This window comes from Labrus bergylta, chromosome 2 (genome assembly GCF_963930695.1).
Source record: "Labrus bergylta chromosome 2, fLabBer1.1, whole genome shotgun sequence".
In the NCBI taxonomy this organism is placed as follows: Eukaryota; Metazoa; Chordata; class Actinopteri; order Labriformes; family Labridae; genus Labrus; species Labrus bergylta.
The window spans coordinates 18,465,538-18,491,834 of NC_089196.1; the positions used below are offsets into that span (position 1 = coordinate 18,465,538).

Below are 26,297 nucleotides of genomic sequence, written 5' to 3' on the forward strand. Positions count from 1 at the left end.
CCTCATTACCTTGATTAGACACAAGACAGAAACTAATCCTCTTTAAGGCCCCCCGTTGAGTTCTTAAAGGCAGCGATATTGTTGGCATGTACCAGGAAGCCATCTTTGTTTCCTTTTCTCAATGCCATGTTAGGAACTTTGCATGAGGTAGCAGAGAACCAACAAATCATAGTCCATATTTACTTCTCTGACATTAATGTATTGATGAAACATAAAGCATTGTGTGTTGACCCTATAGTTATTGGACTATGTTGCTAAATTTTGAAGTTGGTGCCTTCTTGGCCGAGAAAAGGCAGAAAGTGTTTTTTTGGCTCATGTGGATGAAAGACACCAAATCCCAGAATGCACAGCACCGCAGGCCACGCCCACTAAGGTCAGGTTTACAGACATATTTACTTCAGGACACAAGACCGGCCTGTCGGCAGCAGCCTTCTCTTCGCTGTATTTATATTTTTTCGCCATTATCAGCTTTCTCCATAGAGCCTGTTAGCATAGCTTCCAAGCAACGTTAAGGCGAACGTTAAGTTTCGATTCTGGGAGTGAGTTCCCACCCACTGATCTGTGATTGGTCTGTACCTTCAGTGGTCAAAAATATGAGGAACTAGCGTTGTAGTTTCACCCCGCTAACTTCCAATGACGCAAAATGACAATTTTTGCATAATTGTAAGCTCCTTTTCAGACTTAAAAATACAAAGATTTCCCATCTCAGTTGAAAATGAGAGCAGGATGCACGACTATTCAAAAATACTACCAGGTTTCTAATGATCCAAAGCTTAATGCAAATCGGTGAAGTATCTCTTTAAATGCTGCATTGTGGAGGAAAAACAGGTCAAGTTGGTTAAAAGTGTTGGAGAATAAGATAAATAAGTAATTTTTACACATTTCTAACATGACGTGAATTTTTGGGTGTCAGGGTTGTCTAAAGCTGAAAGTCACAGTACTGCATTGGTGACACAGTAAAAGCATTTCATTAGAAAGATGCTGAGGTGTCCTTGCTCTTCCAGCCCAAGGCTACTGTACTTCCCTGAGGTATTGCATTTTAAAAAGATATTTCACCACCAAGGTCAACAAAGAACTTCACTTTACAAAGTCAAATAGATGTTTTGTCTTGATTATTTGTGAATGTCATTTTTCGCTTTCTCTGACTGCCCCCCCCCCCCCTGTGTTTGTCATTGCAGCAGCTAAGACCTTGCTCAACAAAAAGGCAGATGTCAAGGTAAGGGTCATCCTCACATCTCTGCCTACTGTCTTCGTAACGTGCTAACTTTCCAAAGATAGAAACTCTCCCTCTCCTTCCTCTTTTCTGTTCTTTCTGTGCTCCACTATTTTGCTTCTGTTCCAATCTGGCTTGTCTCACTTTTCTCCTCTGTTGCACTCTTTTCTCGAGTGTTGAATGTGTTTGTTTTTCTCTCATTTTGTCTCACGTTGTGATTGTCATATCGTCATTGGATGTGTTATGTCTTGTGATGCATACGGAGGATGGGGTTTTGTCTTAAGTTGTGTGTGTGTGTGTGCGTGTGTGTGTGTGTGTGGCACATCCTTCTGCAAGCACCCTTTATTTGTTCAGCTCATTGCTTCCTCACCATCTCCGTTATAATTAAACGTAACCATCTGTAAGCACTTGCCTTTTTTTCTCCATCACTTCCTACGTCGCACATTTCCTCCATTTCTGTGTCTTCCTCCTCTTTCAGCGCTTCCTCTTCCTGCTCACCCCATCTGGTCTTTAACCCCACATTCCTGTTCATTCTTTTTAATGAAGAGCTCTCACCCTCCCACTCTTGCGCATACACACCCAGCGGTAACACATCCCACGCAAGCGTCCATGAATGCATCAGCGTGAATGCATGATTTTGTGCGACAAAGCTTGGAACATATTTGCACGCACAAATAAATGTGTTTGCTTCCAAGCATTATACGTTACGTTTGGAAGAGCTTTGTGCACATTCACGTGGACATGCAAGTGTGTGTATAGTAAGTGCGACTGTGTGTGTGTGTGTGTGTGTGTGAATACGTCACATTTTGTTGTTACCCTTAAAACTGAGACTGAAGGTGCGAATGAGTGGTGTTAAGAATTCCTGCACATTGAGCGTGTATATGCGTGGGTGTCTGCGTGTGTGCTTTGCTTATGTGCATGTGCAGTTGTGTGTGTCTGAGAGTGTGTGCATACATAGCCCCCCCCCCCCCCTCCTATCTCTCCTTGCTCAGTCGGTTCAGCAGGGAATCTGACTCCGGCTCCAGGAATAGCTGCCAGTCTGGACCCTGGAAACTCAGACGACAGAAATAGACGCTTACTTCCACTGTGGTGCACTCATTGCCTAGCAACAGGCTCCCCACACACTCGCCCCAAACCATTTTTAACGGCGTCTTCTTCGTTTGCGGTTGTCCTTGATTTCCTCCTCCCCTCCCTTATCTCTTTCTTTCTCCTATGTTTCTTTCCTCTACAAGTCTTTTTTGTCCTTTTGGCGACTCTGACCTCAGCTTCTCCTCTTCTCCTTCCTCTTGTTCATTTTGGCATTTGATGCTTTTCATCTTGAGCATCTGCTCAGTGCAGCCGGCTTTCTACCTACATGCCACAATCACCCTTCTGTGCTGCCAACTTATTCCTACAAAAGCCAGTCCATTCAGCATTTCTTACAGAGCAGTTGTATCAATGAAACACAATGCTTGCTTTCTGATAGTTTCTTAAAGTTACTTGTTGCACTCACATCAACGTTCTAATTGGATAAAACTAATAAACTGCTACAAAACATTTAACGATGGATGGTAAACTAGCTAGACAAGGTTTTTTCTAACTTGTTAGGTCTGCTTCTAAAAGTGAATGATTTGAATCATCAGTTGAGAAAATTCCCGAGTGGACTCGAACTTTGTTAGAAGAATCTCTCAACTTTCTGTTTTCAATATACTTCAAGAACAACAGTGTACCAGACTATAAACGTAAACAAAGGCTCAAACTGAGCCAAATTATCCACAGAGGTCCAAAACAAACAGACCATCAACCAGTGCTTTTAGAAAACCTATTCAGAAACCGTCAACTATCATCTGAGGACGTTATAACTTATTTAGGTAACAGCAGCTAGAAATGTGCTGCTCTTGATGACTTCACCTGCCACGGCTCCTCGCTTGCATCTTCCTACTTTTCCAAATATCACTTGAAACTCTCATTTCTGTCGGAAGCCACTCGAACGAACTCTGCATTGGCTCACGCTTTCTGGAAAGTCTGATCCTGCTCTTATTCAGTATAGAAAGCTGAATTGCCATGGGTGTGTGCAATGTTTTGGTTTCTCTGACAAGTTCTCTCTTGTAAAAGTGCATTCACTTTTTGTCATTGGTTACTTTATATTTCCCCCCCCCCCCACTTCTTCTACCATTCATCCATCCGCCAATAATTCCATCCATCAATCAATCGCCTGTGGACAGAAACGCAAGTCCAGCTCTACTGTCCAGTACATGGTGAGCATGCTATTTATACATATGCCTGTTCAATTTTGTTTTGCTCCCTCTCTCTTCTCCTGGATTTCTTTTTTCCGCCTTTCCATCCCCACTTTTGCTTAATTTTGCAAGACGGGTCAAGCCCCCCACTCTACACTGAATTATTGATTTAGTGGTGCCACATTCATCAAACTTTTTTTTTTCCAAAGCGCACAGATGAACAGAAAATAAAAGCTACCCCAAAATACAACAGGAGCACCTACAAATAAGAGCATTTGTTGAAATGCTGATTTTCAATCAAAGACAAACCTGAAACCAACTTAGGCCCTTCTCAACTTTTCAGAGGACCAATGTATGAGTTCATTAGTGTTCATTAGTTTACTTTTGAGCTCTTAAGACAGCACTTGACTTTTCTTAAAAGTGTATCAAGACTTAGGATGAAAACCCATACCTAAACTAATTCTTCTAAATCAAGTTAGGTAAGTGAAGGGGAATTAGACTCAGTACTTGTTTCCCTCTTCCTTCCATGAGTTGCCTTCTCTTCCTTCTGACCTGACAGGTCATTTTTCCCACACACCCATCATCTCTCCTGAACCTTTCCCTTCTTTGTTCTCCCGGTGCACTGCCTCCTTTGTCCGCCTGAGGAACCTTCTGTGGAGAATTTGACCCTCTTTCTCCATCCTGACTCTGGCCTTGATCTTTGAATGGTATTTATTGTGAAGATTAGTTATACAGTATCTTCTGGTCTGTGCTGCTGATATCAAGGGATATGAAGGGTGTTCTCCCCATCATGAATCAAATGCTAAGACATGCATTGTTACTGCAAACATACTTTGAGTCTTACCCCGCTAATCAATACTTTCCGAAGCAAACGTTTCCTATTGCTCCACAGAGGCAGCAGAGTGATGGCTGAAGACAGCTTTGGTTGGTGTGTGTTTGTGTGTGTGAGTATGTTTGTATGGGAATGGGTGTGTTTGAGTTCATGCTACGTTTGTGTGTAAAATGTAAGCTTAAACCAGCTTTTATTTTCATGGCTATTTTGTATGCCTTGTTTGGTGTGTTTGCAATCTTTGCAGCTGTATGTCGCTCTCCTGACCTCTCCTGACCTCTCCTCTCCTCTCCTCTCCTCTCCTCTCCTCTCCTCTCCTCTCCTCTCCTCTCCTCTCCTCTCCTCTCCTCTCCTCTCCTCTCCTCTCCTCTCCTCTCTTCTCTTCTCCTCTCCTCGCCTCTCCTCTCCTCTCCTCTCCTCTCCTCTCCTCTGTTATTTTCTCTTGAGTAAGCCCAGCCCTTACAATTTCAAATCATATTAAACATACCCATTCAGATACACACACACTTCTTTTCTTTGTTTGTAAGGGCTTCATATTGATTAACTTCAGGTGAAATCAGGTGATACCATCACCGATGATACAGTAACCTGACTCTCATGCCTGATACCAGCTGATAATTTGACATATTTGTACTTTAAAATGAACTTCCCAAAAACAGAAATAGATGCAATGAATAGAAATAGATGATATGATAGATGTATGTACAATTGAGGAACCTTTAATGTTAAGAAAAGCTAAGGTTAAGTGACCAAAGCCTTATGGTTTGATATTTCATAGCTTGAAAATAATCCACATTGGTGAACAAATTATTTCATAGGTCAAAACTATTGTGAAAACAAAAATGTTTTTACTGCTCTATTTGATATTTACTCAAGCATTTTTGTTTTTCATATTTTTGCATGTCTTCTTTCGTTTCTTCCCACAAGTCTGTGTTTCAGCAATTTCAAAAATCACATCACAAACTAGGGTTGCATCATACTTTTTTGTAAATCTGTACATTTGAAAAGTGATTGTGTTAATGACAAAATGAACCCCAAAAAAGTAATCCTAACTTATAGGAATGTCTAGCCATGTTGATAATTGAAAAAAATAGATTCAGAGTGAAATAGTTTTATATAACAATACAGATAACTGTTTCCTGGACAGTTCCTGGACTTTTTCAGGATTAACAAAACTCTATTAACCTCTTTTTTCAAAATAAGCGAGGGGTTTTACAAAAACCAAGGTGAAACACAGTTATAAGGACAGCTGCATCAGGGACACAAACGTACTTATTAGTACACACATCCTTGTGCATGCACACACACTCACAGTCCCTCTTGCTGTTGTTAACACTCTTGTTGTGTCTCCTCCCTTTTCCTCTCCTCTTCTGCACAGCCCCAGACAAACAGCACCAAAAACAGCATAGTCACCAGCCCCAAAGGAAACATCCCTTCACCTGCTCTGGTATTTACCTTCTAACCCCCCCTTCACCCTTGTGTTCGTGTGAGTCTCTCCCATTAGCCTCCTTTCCTCTGAGAACCCACCCCCACTGCCCCCTCTCCTTCACCTTTGTGTGTTTTTTTTTCCAGTCTGTTTGTCGTGTCGGCTGTGGTTGATCTTTGCCACGGCTGTCTGAAAGGTCTCAAATCAGCAGGTGGTGCCAGGAAACATCTCCTCATCGAAGGTGGCAATGCTATGTGACTTGTACTCTGGTTGATATTGTGCAGCCATGTCAGTTTCTCTGTCTTTGCGAGTTTGCAGACGGGGAACAGACAGTTAAGGCCTGCTGGGGCTGTCAGTGTAATTTACCTCCTCCCCTTTATGTATGCCTCTGCAGAGAGGAGGCTCCCCACCGGGTTAGCTTTCCAAAGTCTGCAGATTATCCTTGCAGCCAAAATGCAGACCAGTTTATGCCACACAGATTCATAATTCCTCCTCTTCTGTTGATGGCGTAAACATTTGTTGGATTGGCTTGAGTGTTATCCTGCGTGCTCTTGGGCCTAAGCTCCGCGATCACTTTTATGTTTTTACTCTAGAGATGATATCCAAATTATTACTGCTCATTGAGTGCTTCTTGAAAGAAATTCATGTATGCAGCAAGTTCCAGATTGTATAATTTTCTACTATTGAGAGCTATGGTTGTGGGGTATCTGATTTCCTAATAACACACCTGGTTTTAGAAAGATAAGCCCCCCAAAAATGTGTGTTGTGTGAGTGAATGTACATTTTTACAGGCAATGCAGGTGACCTTTTAAAAGCATGTTGTGATTTTATTTATTGGTCAGAAAGCTCTTTGTGTAAGTCCATGTCACTGCTGTTTAAAAATCAATCATCCAGTCAGGTCACTTGTTTGGTTTTGAAAATGTACTTTGAAATTGCAAACATCTAAATCGTATCCATATATGTACTTATAGTACGATAAATGAGGCTATTACACATATTTTTTGTGTTGGCTACAACCCCATTTCCTTCAATAAATAGATTTTCACGTAAATATATTTTAAGCAGCTCAAACACACTGCAGGTATAATTCCCATCAACTTCATTTATCGGTTGTAGACTGGTAAACTTTCTTCACCTCTGAATATACTACAAATGACTCCATTCTTCGTTTGTCATGGCAGTAGGGGTTTGCAAAAGCAAAAAGCCCATCAGCTAACAATGAAGATGGGATTTATAATTTTACTGTCATTTGAAATTACTCTTATTAACATGTACCAGGCCCTCTGTAATTTTATTGTGGGGACACCAATCGCAGAGCTCGTAGTATGGCGTTTTCTGCCTAGCAACAGCAGAGATGGAAAATTTTGACTGGGGACACGTTACCTCTTTCATTTAACCCTTTATATGCCATTACAAACCATAAAAGGGGTTTTCTCTGAAACACGATGGTTAGACACTGATTGTCAAATGTTGAATTGATAAAATAAAATTAGAACAAATTACTTGTAAATTATAGACTTTGCCAAGCGGGCCCTGGCAGGTCCCCTCTGGTGTTTTGTGAATACTCAATCAGGGGGAAATACTGGCCAAAATGCTCATCTTTTATCTGTCGTCTAAATACTTGTTGAAGAAAAACATTTTACATCACTTTTCAACCAGTGATTACTCACCAATGATCTAAAGTTAAACATCGGACACTGCACCTCAGAACTTCTGCAGACAGGATACACTGAAGCTTTGTCCCCCTGGCTATCTAAAGTTCTGTGTGAAAATCTTTGTATCATATATCACAGTATACTGTGAGTAGTATGCTCTTGTTGTAGACTTTACTGCTTTGATATTCAATACATTGATTTCCTTCAGAGCTGCCATGACAGGTTAGCATCACTTGCAGGACTTTGATTTTCTCACCTGAAAGCACTTATCTGACTCACAGTAAGTAAAGTGTTAGGACTCTGATCAATATACAAGACTTTTCTCAAGAGCTCCTGGATAAAATTATTAAACTTTGTTGCAGTACTAGATCCTCCATATAAGAGCAGAAGGGTTGATATAAGGTTAATGTCATTGTGTAAATGATAAAATCCTTTCCCATTTAATGCTGTGACGCCCTCAGCAGCCGCCCCCTTTTTTTGATCTGCAGACCCCAGGTACTTTGTTCTTGCTCATCAATATCATCATCATCATCTCCCAAGTTACCACCAGTGCTTGTTGCCGTTGGTGATGGTTGCTAAGACAACACTACCATCATCAGCAACCAGGGGGAAAAAAAGCTGATGATTGGCCATCACCGAGGTGTCACTTCCTAGGGGGAGAAGAGAGATTTCAGAGAAGACTGAACATTAAATGTTTTTTTTAGAAAACTGTTGAGAGAAGATATATCTGTCTTAATTTTACATCAGTAGCATTAACAGCAGGCTTTATATACGGTGAAGCTGTAAGACGAAACTGTCTAGTGCTTGCGTCTAAAAGTTTGAACCTTAATTTCAATCAAAAATGTAAAAGTCATTGCAGAGAAGCTAAAAAACTAAATCCTCTCTTTCTGTTACTTTTTAAAAATGACAGTTTAAGCCCTTCCTGAAACCAGCAGGAGGGTATAAGTGGGTTTGGTAGCAGAAGTAATGACATTGTGAAAAGTTGTCCTGTATTGCTAATGTTCTGAAGTGACTAAATTTCCATTGGAGAGGGTTCCCTGAAACAATGACAGTCTCTGCCCGGCAGTCTGTTCTGCTGAGAGGAGTTGTGAAGGAACAGAATGACCTGTTTTAATTGTGTGGGGCCTTTTCCTCTTTTCCTTTAGGTGTGCAAGAGCCCTGTTTGATGTTATAGTGTTTTATGTATGTTAAGACATATTGGGTTTGCATATATTACTCACTGGTTTTCACTCATTTGTGTTTGCTATCATGTTTCACGGCATACTTGCATCGTGTGAAAGATTGATGGAAATGGAAACTATACATGCTAAAAAAAGAGATTGCAAAATGTTTGACAAGATCCAGGTACAAGTAATGACAGTTCGGACAGGCTATATGCTGTCCCGATGCTTTGTATCAACTGCTTCTGTATGTGTGTGCATAAGAGGGAGAAGTCGAGAGGACTGTGACTCCTCATGTGCTCATGGCAGACACTTCACCCTGGGTTTTGGTACTCTCTCTGTTCTTGGTGTGTGTGTGTGTGTGTGTGTGTGTGTGTGTGTGTGTGTGTGTGTGTGTGTGTGTGTGTGTGTGTGTGTGTGTGTGTGTGTGTGTGTGTGTGTGTGTGTGTGTGTGTGTGTGTGTGTGTGTGTGTGTGTGTGTGTGTGTGCGCGCAAATTACGGTTTTGAGCTCATCCACCCACTCACTTGGCTTTGGAGGACTCTTCCCTCCCTCCTTTGTCAACCTTTCTCTTCATCTAACATTCACATGCCTGTCTCTTTTTCCCTCTCTTTACATTTTTTCCCTTTTCTCTACCAACTTCTTTTTCAAGATCTGCTTTCTGTCTTCACATTTTTCCTTCCTTTACTCTCGCTTCCCTATTTTGCTCTTTAATTTCATGTTCCTCCATCTCTACTTCTCGCCCTCTTGTTCCAGGAACCTCAAACAACTGTCATCCATAATCCAGTGGACGGGACGAAGGTATACATTATCCTCCGGTCCTGACCTATTCTTTCTACTCTTTGTCATTCTCCTCTTCCTCATCTTCTCCTTTCCTTTGATCTCTCTTTTCATCTTGCATCCAGGTTAGACCACCACAGCATTGAATTACTAATGAGTATGTGTGTGTGTGTGTGTGTGTGTGTGTGTTTGCAGCTGTAGATTAAACTCAGATAAATGACAATATTATATAGTTGGACAATAATTATCACTAGGAATATAATTAATAAATAAACAATTAAAGCTTCCTGAAGTACTTCTAAGGATATCCTGTTTGAATATTACACTGCCCAGTTTTATCCAGTCACATCCAGTCACTCCCTTTTCATCTTTCTTTTGTCCTGCATTCAATATCAAACGAGGCAGTATGTGGAATCATGCTGTTGGTTTTCTGTAAAAAAAAAAAAAAAAATCTTTAAAGCAATGTAATTATGTCATTTAAAAATATCAGGATTTTATCAGTTAGTATTATCATGTTATTAATGTTTGGTGGGCGGTTTATAGCCAATCCAAACTTCCTGTTGCTACACTAAGTGTTTATGTGTGTGCATCCCCACAGTTAGAGGTAGTGCATGAACCTGCATGACTTTGCAGTAAGATCTGTAGTTTGCCCATGTGAGTTTTTTTTGCTGAGTTTCACAACATTGAGTCCTTTGCATTAAATTCTGGGTCAGATTCAGATAAAGGTGTATGTAAACAACATCAGTCTTTCAGATCGTCCAAAGAGACCACGAAGTAGAACAATTCTGTTTCACTGCAGTTTTGATTCATACAGTAGTAGGCAGGTTTATGTAGCTTACTTGATATCTTGAACAGCTGATCACTTGGTTTTGTCCATGTGGGCATCTGAAAAGTATGCATTTTGACCTTTGCCATTTTATTGGAAGAAAATGACTCAAGACTTTAGACGGTATGAGGGAACAAATGTGAACATAAGTTAATGCTCTGTGACTGAAATCAGGGCAACTAAGGGTCAAAGTGTAAACAACAACTTGCTCTAATATCTGCAGCACACATACGCACATCATGTTTTTACAAGCCCAACAGCTCACCTGTTATTTGTCAGGATGATAACAAATGAAAAGGATAAAGAAGTAACAAGAAAAACTTCTCTATGATTCAGTCTAAAGAAAACAAAGTGTAGGTGTGATCACACTTTTAGTGATATTTCTTATATCCGATGTTTGCCCTTCTCTGTCTCTCTCTCTCTCTCTCTCTCTCTCTCTCTCTCTCTCTCTCTCTCTCTCTCTCTTTCTTTCTCTCACTCACACACACACAAACACTTAAACATTTAAACACACACTTTTCCTCTACACTTGTCCCTCCTCTCCTCAGGTCACCAGATGTTCTTTACAGGGCTATGAAACCACTTTTGTGCTTTGTGCTCGTGATGGTGCTCTCGCACGTGTCTTCTTCTAATGAGGTCGCCCAGTCCACACTCCCCTCTAGATGCAGGGGAATTTAGGCCCATTTAATCTTCTAATTGGAAGTAAGAAGCTAACTCCTCCTCGGGTAAAAGCTTAAAAGGAGAAGAAAAGCAGAGCAGAAGGAAAGGTGGATGAATAGATTTAAGCCCTAGGAGGAAAACTAACTGCCCTTTGAGAACGCATTCTGCCTGTTACTGATGTTCTAATAGTTGGTCCGAGCACATCCCATTGAGTTTCTGTCAGATCCAGCAAGAGGAAAGAGCACCCTATGGTGGAAAGACGTCACTGGTCTGCATGGTGTGAAAAACACACACACACACACATTCACACAAACATTGATATGGAGCTTGTCTCGCTAGGGTCAAGAGTTGAAAATGATCAATAGCTATAAACTCTGTTTCATGATTTGTATTGAAACTATGTTAAATTGTATCGCACCTTTGTAGAGATAAATTCAGTTCAAACAGTGGGAGCTTCCTAGAGTAGAAGAAAAGAAAAGAAGTTAAATATATAAAGTATGTCAACCATAACTATGGTGTTGGTTCACTGGCACAGTCTGCCTGTCTTTTTGCAAAGGTCGGCGGGTTGTTGCACATTAACAGCATTGAAGCAATATTGTGGTTTTGCCCTTGTCCGGTATAATTTTGTGAATTAAACCAACATTAATTAATGTATTTGGTACTTCGAGATTTCTCTCAGGGATATTCTCCCTTATGGCCTGTGTTCTGAACATAGACTGTGTAACAGAAGTGGACTCTTGGTGTCAGAAGTGAAGCCCTCCAGGTTTTGGGTGCTTGGACCGGGAGGGTGCAAGGCCTTCGGTTGCAAAAGGGGTTCTACCAGAAAATACCCTACAGTACCTGTCACCATCAGGAACCTTAAACATTTTCCAAACAGATATGGTTTCAAATATTTTCAATACAGCATGTTATTTATTTTAGAAGTTATGGTCCCATTTAAAGTCTAAGATATGAAGAAGCAGGTTATCTTTATGGATTTGGCTAAGTCTTTATCAAAGCAAACTGTCCACCATGGGTCTATCCTTTTGGCTCCAAAAGTGAAAGAATGCGAAAAATGCTATACCCAAGTTTTAAAAAACAGTGGCCCTTAAAGCAGTGAGTGACATCAGGTTGTCCACTTCCTATACAGTCTACGGTTCTCACCGCGCATATCAAGTCTTTATATAACTCTTTGTCTGTGTGTCATATGTTTCCAGCACAAGTATGTGTACTGCTGCCTTTGTTCCCACACTGACTGTTTACCTCTGATCTCCAGGAATCATCGGACAGCAGCAACACCACTGTGGAGGACGAGGATGTGAAAGGTAAGAAGACTGCAGTGATACAGAAAGAATGACAAATCCCTGAGCTGAAAAAAAAAAAGTAAATTACTGAACTGTTTGCTGCACTTGAGGGTGGATTACTCAGTGGAACTTGAAACTTTTTGGATCATCACTTGACATTTTTACTTTGTGATAGTATTGTTTTTGTTTAAGTTACTTTTCTGCGGCTAGTCAGGAAACAACCTGTATAAAACGTGGTCGTCACATAATGCGGACAAGTCATTTTTGAAATCACAATAGCTTAAAACAAGTGAAGGAAGATAGTCCACTTAACCAGAACTGAGAGATATAGGGTTGAAGGTTGTGCTTTAACATTTTACGTTTTGTTTTGGTTGATTGTTAAGAGCTCTGTTATTGTTACCTTTGATTCATTTTTATTTAAGTTACTCTATTTGTTTTTGACAGAGGGATTATACCGGAATGGATTTGTAATGATACATTTTTGCACCGTTACTCTAATCTTTTAAAGTTTAGAAATTACAGTCTAATTTTTTAGCAGGCCTAAAAAAAGGGAAATGAAACTTGCTGCCTCGCTTTGCATGATCTTTTTTATTAGATGGCAACATCACAAGCCTCAGGGTGAGAATACCTTTTGATGCAAGCTGTTGAAAAAGTCTTTGTTTGGACTGCCTTCATCTGTTTTATCTCTGGCTAATTAGAGAGTCCTTGTTTTCTCTGAAATACGTTCTAATTTTTTGTAAGATCTGACATTTCTACAAGCTTACAGAAATAATTTAGTTGCTGTGTATGCTCTGGGAAAAGAAGATATTATCTATCAGTGCAGTACATGCTTAATATACTGGGGTTATTATTTTTACAAAAAAAGAAAGGCAATATGTCAACTTTAAAAGTTGTAGAGTGTGAAAATATCATTTACATGTGGTCAAATGGCATTCACTTGCTGATGCCTGACCTCTTACTGACCCCCAATGGCGACCGGCTGTATTGCTTCCTCCTGCTGTTTTTTTGTTTTAGACTTAAAGAGTATACGTGTGTGTGTGTGTGTGTGTGTGTGTGTGTGTGTGTGTGTGTGTGTGTGTGTGTGTGTGTGTGTGTGTGTTCCTATTAAGTGAGAGGGGGGGCTAAAATAGGCCTTGTAATGCTGTGGTGGTTTGGCTTTCTCAAAATGTTGAGCTGTAATCTGAATACCGAGACACACAAACCCTTCTAAAATACCAACATGCCTGTGTGGAGTGTCAACTTGCAGAGTTGTGTTCATGTGTTGTGAGTGTTTGTATTTGTTGCCACTGGCTACATTTGTATGTACATCACACATATGAGCTACTGTAATACCTTCACAAAATACTTTTTATGTATAGACTTTTTTTTCTGCTGTATGTGTGTCTGAATCGTCTGAATCGATGTTTGATTGTGTGATTGAGTGTGTGAATGTATGGGTTGCGGCTGTGCTTATCTATGCCAGCACACTCAAACACCCCTGTTCTCCTTCATCCAGGCTCAGTACAATGCGTCTAAATCGGGTCATGAATGTATCATTTCAGTAGCAGGCATACAGAACAGAATGTGCGCCTCTATCTCCTGGTCCTCCTCCCTACAGAGGCAACGCTGCTGTGTCACAAATTCCCTTGCAACTATTGCAGAGCCGTCATGTAAGAAACAATAACTTTTGTTGAAAATAGTTTCAAGGAGTACTTCCTTAAGCAAGAGGGTAACTCCTTTTAAAAGGGTTCAGAGTAAAAGAAGCTGAAGCCCTATACACCTAAACCTTAGCACCAGGATCAAACTGTGTATTTAGTTCTGAGCGCAATTTTGGGATAACTAAAGACAAATTACTCCTCCATAGACTGAATTGAAATTAAAACAATTTTCAATAAGTCAAAGTATATATTATATTAACAAATGTTAATAGAGTTATTGAGTTATTCTTTGAGAAGTAACATTGCTAACAGAGTGTTTTTTTTACGGTGTTTAAAATTCTTCACCATAAGTAAGTTCATCTTTTTCCAGCATGACGTAATTGGTCCCTTACTTTAGAGTAGCCTCCCCTACACTACCAACAACACAGCAACAATATTCTCAAGTATTTCTCTTGAGTAATATTTAATGCTGTTCCACAACCCGCACATCCATGTTTTCAATGATTTTCTTTCAGAAATGTCGAATTTATTTCTTGCTCATATGAAAATAACTTATTGTAAGAAAATTGAAGTAAGGCATCCCATAGAAGGATTACAACAAATCACTCTACTGTACCATACTGTACTTGGATATCTTCCGCAATTAATTTCCTGCCCTTCCAAGGTCCCAGTCAGAGTTTAATACCTCTATCTCCCCACTCCGCTGGCAGGAGTAAAGAGGGCAAGGGCAAGGGCACCTTGGGAGGGGGGTTTGGGGCTGAATGGGGAGGTGTCTAAATATAGTGCTGGTGGCAGGAAATGGAGACAGAGTGCCCAGAGAGGTGTTGAAAACACACCGCTCTGCTAGCGCCACCCTTGGATAGCATTAGTCTCACACAGCAGTTTACAGACACTTACGATATGAACAGACACATACTGTAGCACAGTTAGCGCCAGGCTGAACTACAAGAACCAGGTGAGTGCAGGAGTGAGTTGAGTTGTGTTAGGTTGGAAGAGTTTCTGTCATGGTGGCCTGTTTGGGAACTTGTCAGGTCAGTGAGCGCTAGACAGCTGGTTTGCAACCCAACACCTGTGCTGGCGTTTGGAGAATCTGGACACATAACTGTTCTGTTACCCTCCGTGCTTTTATAGGAGTGAAGATGTTACAGGCACTGTTTTCTGAGGGCTGATTTTTAAGAGTTGTCAAGCTATAGATTTATATTATACGTGTGACTTTATTTTAATGTACTGTATGAGTTAAGATTACATTTTGTTTAACTGCAAATGCTAAAGTTCTTTACTGTGGAATTTAAGAGCTAATTGCTTGGATGTTTCTGCACGGCACTTCTGGTAAGTGATCACCTGTCAGTCAAACATAGGGGGCTGAACTATGACATCTTTTTTCTTTGGATTTCCTGTTGAGTTTACGCCTTAGGCCAGGAGAAAATTGGCATTCACTGATGGAAATGTTTCTGTTTTTTGCGTTGGTCCGCGAGTAAGATGTATTATTTGTTTGAAAGGATGCAGTTAAACCTCTTAAACCTCGAGGTACAGTGGTGGTTTGTGATTGGATCCACCTCCTTTCTTTCCTGACAGTGTCTCGTTCCACATGATTTTTCTGCAGGGGCGCTTTTTCTCCCTCTGTTTGTCAATGAGTGTTCTTGTGTTGCATTTCCCCCCGTGCCAGCTGATTAAACAGACAAGCGGTAATGAGTAATATCCAAATTGACTCTCATTATCATGGCCATCACCATTGTCATCATCCATTCTCTGCTCACTGGAAAGGCATCCATTAAAGCCTCAATAAAAACTCACATGCAGCAGCAGCTACAGCTTTAAATCCTGCAGTAATGAAGCCATTAGTTGTAAGCTATTTCAAATTAGATCTGATGACAGAGGATTGTAATTTATCAGTGTTTAAGTCACAGACTTAAAAAGAAGTGGACATAAAGTAGCTACCGTGATGTCACCCATTGGTGTGGACTAATATTTTGGAGCTTGGATTTGGCTCTTGGGCTATCGCCATCTTGGAGTTTTGGAGGCAGAAATGACCATATTTGGAAAAGAGGTTGGAGCTGTGAGAGAAGCTTGGACATGAAACATTAAGTCGTCAGCTCAGAGAAGTGCTAGTTTGATTTACAAGGTGCAATAAGCAATTCAAATAAAATGTTTTATTACTGGAATGCTAATTTTGGCAAAGACAGAAAATGTGCTGGCAGCATAAAACAAACAGCTGACCCATTTAAGTGTTTTTACTACAACGTTTAGCTGAACAAGATGCCTGTCATGACTTCATGGCCCTGGCTTGTCAATCATATGGAAGTTACTCCCAAAAGCATACTCTACAATGTCATTATTACACACTGTGTTATTATCATGAGACTATATTTTACAAACTGAACACCATGCTGCTTACAAGCAGACAAAGTAAATGTTTGAGAGAATAAACTTCAGGAAAATGTTCAACCAGTTCATAAACCCTTTCAGAAGTCGAGTCTATATCTCAAATAATTGATCTGCTGTCACCACATCATCTCTTACTTGCTCTGCTCCTTTCCATTATTCCTCACTGTCACATTTCTGTTGTATTTTTTGTGTGTTTTATTTATGTGTATGTTTGGTCTCACTCTGTGTGTGCATGTTATCAGGGAAGAGCTTAGACAGCAGCTCGCTTAAGGCGCAGTCCAGCACAAGCTCCCAGCCTGATAGCTCTCAGGGCTCCTCAGCTGCTGTGCATTGTAAGTCAGCATGGCCCGCCAACTACACGCGCACACACACAACCACGTGCACACACACACACTCACAGCACAAGGGCAGATGGCTATACATACATATAGTCTGGTTTTGCCCAAGGTTTCTGCCTCTTCAAAGGAAGTTTTTTCTTTCCACTGTAACTTTGCTAAATGTTGCTTTGTGCTCATGATGGATTAATGTTGGGTCTTTGAGTAAGGTCTTTTACCTGCTTTTTGTAAAGTGTCATTTGATATGAATCGGCGCTACACAAATCAAGATTGATTGATTGACACACATTCACACATGCTCCAATAAAAATTCACCTTGACTTCATTTTTCCATGTTTTTATTCCATTCAGCGTCCATGCATGTATTAAAAACAAACCTCTGCTGTCATTTAGCAACAATAACACCCTGCCTTACCCTTTACTTCATTCCGTCATATGACTTTTATAGCATCACTCCTTCATCTTCCAATCAAACTGATTTAAACATCTAATAACTATATAAATAGTAAACAAACCAAGCCACTATGAGGGAGATGTTGTGTAGTATCTTTATTCCTCTCCTATCCTGTCCTCCTCCCTGTAGCGCCCACTCCAGATGTATTTAGATAACTCTTTGTCTCTGCCTGCTGGACAAATGGGGAAAAGCAACACAACAAAAACGTGTTTCAGACGTTTCAAAGCATGAATTTTCCTCTTTGTCTTTCATTTTGCCCTTCTCTGTCTTTATGTCAGACTTTGTCTTGGAGAGCTCTTATATATACAGTGTCACAATGTCACACTCAATGAGACTTCATTTTTTGTATGAATATATGTATTTATCAAATAAATGTTTGATAAATCTCACCTTTTCATATCAGAGGCTGTGGCTCAGAGGAAGAGTGTGTCGTCTCTCATTTATTTGCTGGTTAGATCCCCGGCTCCTGCAGTCTACATATCTCAGTTTTTTTTAACAAGACATTGAACCAGATTTGCCCCAGAAAGTATAACCTGGGGGCCGGGAATGTGTATGAATGATTAGATCAGTACTTATGGGTAAATTAGCACTTCTCATAACAGCCTCTGCCAATTGTGTGTGAATGTGTGTATAAAAGGGACAATTTGATATAAATTGTCAAATAACTTTGAGTAGCGGGAAGACTGGAAAAGCACAATTAAAGTGCAGTCCGCTTAACATTTACCTTTTAAGAACTCTGGTCTTAGTGCTCTCCAGGACAAGGTTTGTTCATCTGAATGGCCACAGTTCTTTTGTCAATCTTTCATCAAAGTGCATTGTCTCCCATGTTCCTCCCTTCCTCCCGCCTGAACTCAGCGGCCACAAAGTTTGCTGACTTGCTGGGCTCAGTGCGTAGGGGCTCAGGGCCCACATCTGACTGTGAGGGTAGATCCAGCACTCCACCTCCCGCTGTCCGCTCCGCCCCCTCCCCTCCTCACACCCCTGCTGTCCCAATGCAGAGTGAGTAGAAAACAAGCACAGGAAGGTGAACCCTAGATAAAGCAAAAGCTACCATGAGACTTTATGAAACCTTAATAGGAAAAAAATAACAGATAAAGACTACGTTCTACATTTTTTGCCACTACACTGTTTACAGTACCCTTGCTAGAGTAACGCTTGCTAAACCTAGCAGGGTTAAGCTAATACAGGAACTTGCAGAGACTTAGTAAAAAGGAAGCTATATTCTTATTTCACTTTAATCAGTAATGAAGGTGAAAGCCACTGACAGGTTAGAAAAGATGGAGAGTATCATGGGACAAACGTTTTTGGAAAGTGTAGTTATTGGAAATACTGCAGTGACAGACAGGTTAACAAAGTCAGAAAAGGATTTCCTCATTCGTAATCTCAAGACGGTGGCTGTCTTCCTCTTATGTCACACTCTGGATAGGAAGTTCAAAAACAGTTCAAATGTAATGCTGCTGTGTTACAGGTTTGCAAATTGTACACATAGAGCTGCTTACAAATTGATATAATTGTGTATCAATTATAATTGGGCAGTATTTCAAGTTAGAATATCCTATTTGATAACTTGTTAACATTACCATTTGATGGAGTCATAAAATACATTAGAAAGCTAACTGTTATGTACAGCAAGCACACAATAATGCTAGCATGCCAAAGGGTTACATTAGCTATTCATTCAGTAATATTAGCTAGTAATTTCTAGAATGCTAACACTATACCCTGCACTACACCACTGGCTTCAGGGCTACAACATTAAAACTGTTTTTTAGCTTCCCAACCTGAGCATTAGAGGAAGACGGCTGTTGTGTGAATGTGTTCTTCAACTTCATTATTCCATTATTCTTATTTTGTTTCCCCCCTCCTCACTGTTTCTAATCTGGTCTTTTGCATTCCTCCAACTACCAACCCACCCTTTTATCATCCCTCTATCCATTGCCTGGAAAATCCACTCAGTGTCACGGCTCACAGACCTGGTAAGCAGCGTTCGCAGGGCGCCGGCAGCCCCTGCACCCGAGGTTGATGCGGCACCGGCGCCGGTACCTTGTGCCAGACCCACCCAACCACCCACACACACCACCTCCCCTCCTCCCCCTCACTCCCACTCCAGCCCATCCCTGTCTCCCTCGCAGAGTGAGTACAGAGCATTACCCACCCTGACGCCCTGCATGGCGGCCAGTCACCTGGCTGTGTGTGATTAACAGTTTTTGTGCATCAAGTATTATGTGCTGAACTGTTCTTCTGTCAGCCTATTTAACTATCTGGTTGTGTCCTTTTTGCCTCCGACCTTTTTTAAACTGTTCTTCAGTCTGCTATGGAGACCACAGCTAACAGCAGGTGGATCTGTGTATCACTCGGTTTTTCAAACAGTTGATGTTGCTTGTGTTGGTTATAAGGACATGCCTTGTGTGCGCTCATAAATGCAACGTGTTTGATAGTTTCGGCCGTTTGGCTTCATAACACAACTTCTTGTGTCTTACTCACAATTTAATCAAAAAGAGATGTCGAAACAGATCTGAAACAGTATTTTCAGTAAGTCTGAAAGTTCATTTTTGTTCTAACTGCCCATGCCTGAACAAATGTGTTGCTGCGTCAAAAAATTTAAAATGTATTAAATAAGCGATTTTTCATCCTGCTTCCAAATGTTGCAGTTATTTTTTAATTAACTCCTAATTATGTTTCTCTGCAGCACGCAAACAAGAAATCATCAAGATCACCGAGCAGCTGATTGAGGCAATCAACAATGGAGACTTTGAGGCTTATGCGTAAGTCTGGACTTTTTTTTTTGTGGTCTTTGTAAAGCTTGTGATGAAACCAAAAGCATAAAATTCATGTTCGGCTTCACTAACCTTTCCTGTGCTTTCCTGTGCAGTAAGATCTGTGACCCTGGCCTCACTTCGTTTGAGCCGGAGGCGCTTGGTAACCTGGTAGAGGGGATGGACTTCCACAGATTCTACTTTGAGAACCGTAAGATTGAAAGATGGGTTGCTTTTTGTTGTCAGTTTCTTCTTTTAAATCTTATAATTTGATCCTGATTTCTTATCATTATAGCTGCCATTTGAGTTTTAAACTACACAAACACATGTCAATAATATGATTCTCAAAATGGACCTTAAAAAGAGAAACATGGTGTCATCTGCATCTCCCTCCATTAATGCCTTTGCTGCATTTCAAGTGTTTGAAAGAGATCACATTTGGGAATGTTTTCACGGGTAATGTCTGATAAGAAAAAAAACATTGTCAGAGAATTTAAACCAAAAAGCCATCCTGAAAAAGCAAGACTTGTAAATGATGGCTAAAGATCTTCCACAGTTTAAGTGTTACATTTACCCATCACTTTCCATCAGCAGCTCTACTTCCTTTAAAAAAGCCAGTGTTTTTCTTACAATACTAAAGAATGCCAATTTGTAACACAGGCTTTCAAATCTTGTCCTTTTCTTTATTCAGTACATGCCATGGTTGTATTTTCCTTTACAAAAGTGAGCTAGAGAAGTAAATTTCGAAGAGTAGTTGTTATTTTGTATTTTTTGTTGCTGTGTTGTCTCTCTCATTCTTTCTTCTATCACTGTTCTTGATGTCTTTTCAGTTTTGGCAAAGAACAGCAAGCCCATCCACACCACCATCTTAAACCCCCACGTCCATCTCATTGGCGAGGACGCCGCCTGCATCGCTTACATCCGCCTGACTCAGTATGTTGACGGCCAGGGTCGGCCGCGGTCCAGCCAGTCAGAGGAAACTCGCGTTTGGCATCGCAGAGACAGCAAGTGGCAGAACATCCACTTCCACTGCTCAGGCGCACCAGCCGCACCATTACAGTGAGGTACAAATACAGCAGTGGGATTACTGGGAGAAAACTGGCAGAAATGTAGCGTACTTTTTTATTCAAATACCTTTAAAAGAAGCTTTAGGGTTGAACCTGTATGCTCAATAATTAAACACTTTCCTAGTCTTGTTTATGCTGCAGTATGTCTACTAAGGAAATCATTCAAGTAACTTAAGCCATTTTCACATATGCACACCGGATAATATCTAGATAATTATAGGAGGAACGCTCCGGAGATTCTCCCGACCTAGTCGTTCACATATGCTCCTCACAGCGGGGGACTTTCCCTGTCAGAGGGGAGGGGGGGGCGGGGGATTTCCTGAGATAAGATGTGACGTAAATAAACAACACAAACAGCGGCCGAAGCAACAGAGTCCACTACACGACGTTATAATGAGAATATTTGTCTTTATATAAATGCTATGTGTAATCCAATGGAATGACAACATCCACAAAAGAGAGGAGAACAACATACTGACCAACAGAAAACATAATGCAGCCGTTTAATTAGGTGCACGGAGATCATTAAGATCAGACACTTTAGCCGGTTACTGTATATAAACGTCACTCTCTTCCCATTGGCTCGAGTTGAAATCTCAGGAGTATATGCTGCCGCGTTCAGACATCAGCTCACTCGGATTTTCTGCAGATAAAATACTAGGGGTCTGGCTGGAGAAACTCCGGGTAAAGTCCATGCGAAAAATGCGGCTGTTTGCGTTCACACGCTACTCACACAAAGAAAGTCCGGGTAGCCAAATCTCCGGAGTTTTTCCAGAAGATTTCTGTATGTGTGAAAAGGGTTTTACATGAATTTTGGCTCTTGGGTCCATATGTAAACAGCTCTTATATTTATTAGGTTCTAAAATAATCTAATGCTTAAGCTTTTCTGCTCGTTTCACAGCCAGTACAAGGTCCCACATTATTTTGAGTGTGAGATCACTTTTTAGTTAACATTATGCATTGTTGACTGGTAACCAAATTGCAAACATTTAAAACAACACACCAGAAACATGTGGCCACACGCCCCTTCACTCCCTAATTATATCTCCAAATATTCTGCTGGGGCGTTCTAAAAGTGACATTATGGCCCAGTAAAGGAAAAAAATAAAATCATCTAAGTCTCTCGTCAGGCTCACAAATAATGTAGTTACTTGCAATCAGACATTTATATCTTCACTCTTAATGTAAGTGTGCAGCTCATTCCATAATGTTTTTGCTAAATATTTTAGAGGGGAAAAAAGCTCCATGGGAATGATAATTTTTGCACCACATGTTTTCTAACTTCTTAAACAATTAGAGTCCTAATGTAATGTAATGTAGAGTCCTATGTTGTGGTCCAACATACGTCTTCAGATGTTTCCTAATGTCAGAAGGACAAAATGTATAGGCCAAGGCAGCTCGGCAGCATTATAGCTCTTTATATTAATGCTTGTTATCGGTTATTAAGTAATTGCAAATCTGGAATATTGACATTTCACTTGGCTGTCTTTATGTTGTTATTATATGTACAATTTTTTGTTTTCTTGCAAACTCACATGAGGATGTCCCTCTTTTTACCTGTGAAGCTGGAGCCAGTAGACTTAGGCTTAGCATTAATTATCTAAACAGAAGGTGTTGTCCGAAGTTCGAATCTATCCATCTATTTGTATTTATTTATAGAAAACGAGTGTAAACCAGAGAGAGATCCCAATCATCTCATCTAAGTCTGCTTGAGTAAACATGTTTCCTGAAATGTTGAACTATTCCTTTAATTTAAAGGTGTAGGTACCCTGTTTTATTTATACTTTTGTTGTCAAACATTTAATCCTGGGACACTGTTTTTTTTTTTTCCTTTTCTTTAAGGGTTGAATGACAAAGTTTTTGCTGTGAAGAATGCTCTGCTGGAGAGAAAGGAAGAGGAAGAAGAGGAAGAAGAGGAGGAAGGGTTGAAAGAACAAGTCTGTTGTTAGTTTGGAGACAGGGCCGCTCACCCTTCAACAACAAACCCTCCCTCACTAGAAGCCCTGACTTAAACCCCACGCGCGCATCTCTTCTTTTACGACTACTGCCCCCTGTCTGTCACCTGTCCTACAACATCTTCTGACAAACGTCAAACAACAGCAAGAGAACGTCCAACAGCAAGAAGACCTTCACCCTCCTCCTGCTTCTTCTGCTTGGCTGATTGGTGGGGGCGGGGCTGTTTTCAGCACTCAGTGTGATACCTTCTTCCTGTGGTCTGTCCCCCAAATTTTGTAAAGCCAACCCTCTTGTCCTCCTGTGAATTCACACTTGTGTGACAAAAACACTGCACTGGAAATACAGTCTGTAAAGTTTTAAGTCAAATCTACTACTATCATTACTATATTATTATCATTGTTATTACGATTATTATTATTACGACACATTTGCAAATGTATATGTAATTTGTATCATTGAAAATTCTTGATGCCAGTGGTTTTTAGAGTTGAAAATGTTTTTTTTCTCGATCTTTTTAAGGAAGCATGTTTTTTTCCTCATATTAACATTAGCTGTTTATTATTGTTGCTTTTAAGTAGGAAATGATATTGGCCGTTTTGTAATTTGCTTGGTTAGCTAAACTATTGTGCCCAAAAACATGGACAGTATTTTCTTTTTTTTTGCTTGTTTTTTGGCTTATCTTTTAGTGTGTGTTTGTGTGAACTGTGGTTATGTCAGCCAGACAAAAAGTGTGTGCATATTTTCTCATTCTTACATGTAGACTGCATTGTTGGAAGATTTTTTATTTTTTTTGTTAATCATGGCAATGTGCAACACCAGGGGTGTGTTTAACTAAGCGCTGTGTCTTCCTGCATCAAACCTCCACAACCAATTGGAGTTTATATATATATATATACATATATACTGTCTATTTGGACACTAGAACATTAGCATAATATATATTTGCTTTACCACAAACCAAATACAACTTGTTCACAGCTTTTCTTTAGTATAAATATTGTATTATGATGAATTTTAACAGTGTTACACATAATTTTTTGAAATTATCTTGCATATGTATGCTAAGAAAAGTTTCTCAAACTTAGACTTGGCAAATCATTTCCTGCTCAGTAAAACTATTTATGGGAAAAAACATGAAAATCAAACATGTTTTTCTCATCACACCAGAATTACAACCTGAAGCATATCGATAGAGGCCTCTGTCATGAAATAGCTTGGTATAGCCTGATAAGTGAAGTGAAATTTGTCAGTGTGACATTGAACATATTGTTTTTATTACCATGTTATTTCATGACATTGTGGGTTTAATTGTACTTGCTAAACATCCACCTTTCTTCACACGCAGTAAGGTCCTTATCAGTATTGAAGAATCAAGCGTGTGTGCGTCGGGCTTCTGTTCTGTGCTGTTCGGGCAGTCCTTTGCTACAGGGTGCAATATTTGTGTGCAGTATGGGTGCAGTATGTGTGTGTCTGCTAGCATGTACAGTACATCCATTGATCTTTACTTTTTTTTTGGAGGTGTGTGTTGCGTGAGTAATGTAAAGGGAAGGATTTGTTTCAGAGGACATATCAGTCCCCTGCCTTCAGCGAAGGATTTTATTTTCCTTATGATTTGAGTGTGTCTCCCCTTTTTTTAAATGTATTATCAGCTTTTTATGATTCAAAGTGCTCGTGCCAGGGGTTAGCAATACTCTGCAGCACTGAAAACTGTTTTTTTTTGGGGGGGGGGGGGGGGGTTGACTTGCAGTCCACTCCTCTGTCTTTTGCTCTCGCACCATTGGCTGCCTTCACATTTGTCTCTCCCCTATTGGTCAGACCAAGATATGAAGAGACCGGGCAGTCGGTTTGGTGAAAAGTCCTCAGGTTTTTATTTATTTTGAATATTTATTTATTTATTTTAGTTGATATTTTTGTTGTGCTTTGTTGTTGTTATATTGTACAGCTCATGCACTTGTGCAAATAGTCTCTGCTCTTTAAAAGGGACTCTGCTTCATGTAAACCATGTTTTTAAAGGGATAGTACGTCAAATTTGCATCCTGCATGTGTTTTCTGCAAAGACCAACATGGTGTGAATTTCTGTTTGCAGCTATCAGCCTTCTGCGTCTTTAGGTTAAAGTTGTTTTCTGATATTATTTGTTTTATTGTGTCCATTTTCTTTTTCACTTTGGATTGTTGTGAGTGCCAGAGTTGAAGGTACATCATAGGGATTGTATTTTGTGTGAACTGTCCCTCTAAAAGCCTTTTTGGAACAGATTTTTCAAGTTGAACCACTGACGTCGTTTTGTAACCCTTGTCCCATCAAGTACCAGTGTCGATGTCTAGTTGACCCCGTTTTATACTGAAATCAGTCAAAGGTTACATAAAGCTGTTAATCGTGCTAACCTGCCAAGACCCCCCACACCTCTGAAAATAAGAAGACATAGCAGCATGTACAGTATTGTAAGTGTAAGTACAGTAAGTGTTTACTAGCCTTGAAAGTCAATATAAGATTCACATACTTAAAACAAGGGAGTACACAATATTACACAACAACTAACTAGCAGCATAGCTGGCATTTTTTCTTTGCATGACCGTCAACAGGACATTTGTTTTTGGTGGTTTCCCTTTTATTTGGTTTCTCATTTTCTACTGAATGCCGTTTTACTCGACCTCTCTGTCTATTATCTCAACTTTTAAAGTGCATATAACTATTTTTGTCTCAAGAGGATATAATGAAGAGGATTATAGTGATAAGGATGAAGATATCATTGACAGTGGCGCTATGAGGATTGCAACATTGACAATGATAATGATGTGATAGTTATTTTGCATGCTTTTCCACCGGGCTCTTTGTTGTCTGTGCTGGTGCTGCACTCAGCCTTGCATGTCAGTTTGAGGAACAGCACCTGAGCCCCAGCAGGGGGTGCACTAACACAGGAACCCACAAACACACAGATGGATGTGGCCGCACAAAAAGATGACTTAAGTCTCAAATCTAAAATAAAATGTAGACAGAGACATCACTTGAAATATAAAGAATAACTCGAATGTTACATTGTTATTATTTGTAACAGCTGCACAATTATGAGAAAACTTAGCATCCTGATTACAGTTTGACTTGATCATTGTTTCATGAGTGTTCTCATTCAGTTTGGGATAGAAATTTATTTAAAATAATGCACCAACAAATCTGATAGATCAGGATTCTGTGTGACTGATTAAAGTGGAAATCATGGTTAAGATTATGTAGATGAATTTTGCAGCTCTTCTGTACTATTGCAGTGATTCTCTGCTGAATTCCTTTTGGCTATTTGGTCTGATGAAGTTTTACTGATATAATCTGTAGCTGCTTTGTCCACTCTGCCATCTCTCTGCAGACAGTGACTGAGCTGCACTGACAACACTGAGCTTGCTTCTCTTTGAAGGGTGTCTGTCACTCTCTCTCTCCTCTTTCTCTGTTTGCAACTTTATTCAATCATTTCTCTGCAGCTGCTCCTTTCTAATTTCCCCATGTATCTTTTTGTCACTATTCTTCTGTACAATGTTGATAATCCTCTAGTTCTCTGATTCTTCAGCTTATTGCTCCGTTCTCTTACGTGCTACACGTGTTTCTATAACTTCAAGAAAATGTGTTAAGGTGTTATCAATAAAAGGATCGTTTAAATAGAAAAGTGCATTTCA

The 26,297-nt window shown here is 40.1% G+C and overlaps 1 protein-coding gene across 49 annotated transcripts in view; it reads left to right on the forward strand.

The window, feature by feature from the left end:
• camk2b1 (calcium/calmodulin-dependent protein kinase (CaM kinase) II beta 1) overlaps positions 1 to 26,287 on the forward strand; it is a 71,587-nt gene extending 45,300 nt beyond the window's left edge. For 5 of the 49 annotated variants that reach the window (XM_065947786.1, XM_065947819.1, XM_065947783.1 and 2 more), the window contains 12 exons: positions 1,179 to 1,216; positions 3,418 to 3,450; positions 5,637 to 5,705; positions 9,255 to 9,299; positions 12,020 to 12,068; positions 16,312 to 16,401; positions 17,714 to 17,857; positions 18,815 to 18,991; positions 19,548 to 19,623; positions 19,731 to 19,825; positions 20,445 to 20,678; positions 22,524 to 26,287. In XM_065947786.1, the coding sequence (XP_065803858.1) occupies positions 1,179 to 1,216; positions 3,418 to 3,450; positions 5,637 to 5,705; positions 9,255 to 9,299; positions 12,020 to 12,068; positions 16,312 to 16,401; positions 17,714 to 17,857; positions 18,815 to 18,991; positions 19,548 to 19,623; positions 19,731 to 19,825; positions 20,445 to 20,677 (1,049 nt within the window). In that variant the 3' untranslated portion in view covers position 20,678; positions 22,524 to 26,287. The remainder of the gene's footprint in view (positions 1 to 1,178; positions 1,217 to 3,417; positions 3,451 to 5,636; positions 5,706 to 9,254; positions 9,300 to 12,019; positions 12,069 to 16,311; positions 16,402 to 17,713; positions 17,858 to 18,814; positions 18,992 to 19,547; positions 19,624 to 19,730; positions 19,826 to 20,444; positions 20,679 to 22,523) is intronic. The other 44 variants (XM_065947861.1, XM_065947792.1, XM_065947851.1 and 41 more) reach the window with 28 other exon arrangements.
• The last annotated feature ends 10 nt before the right edge of the window (positions 26,288 to 26,297 follow it).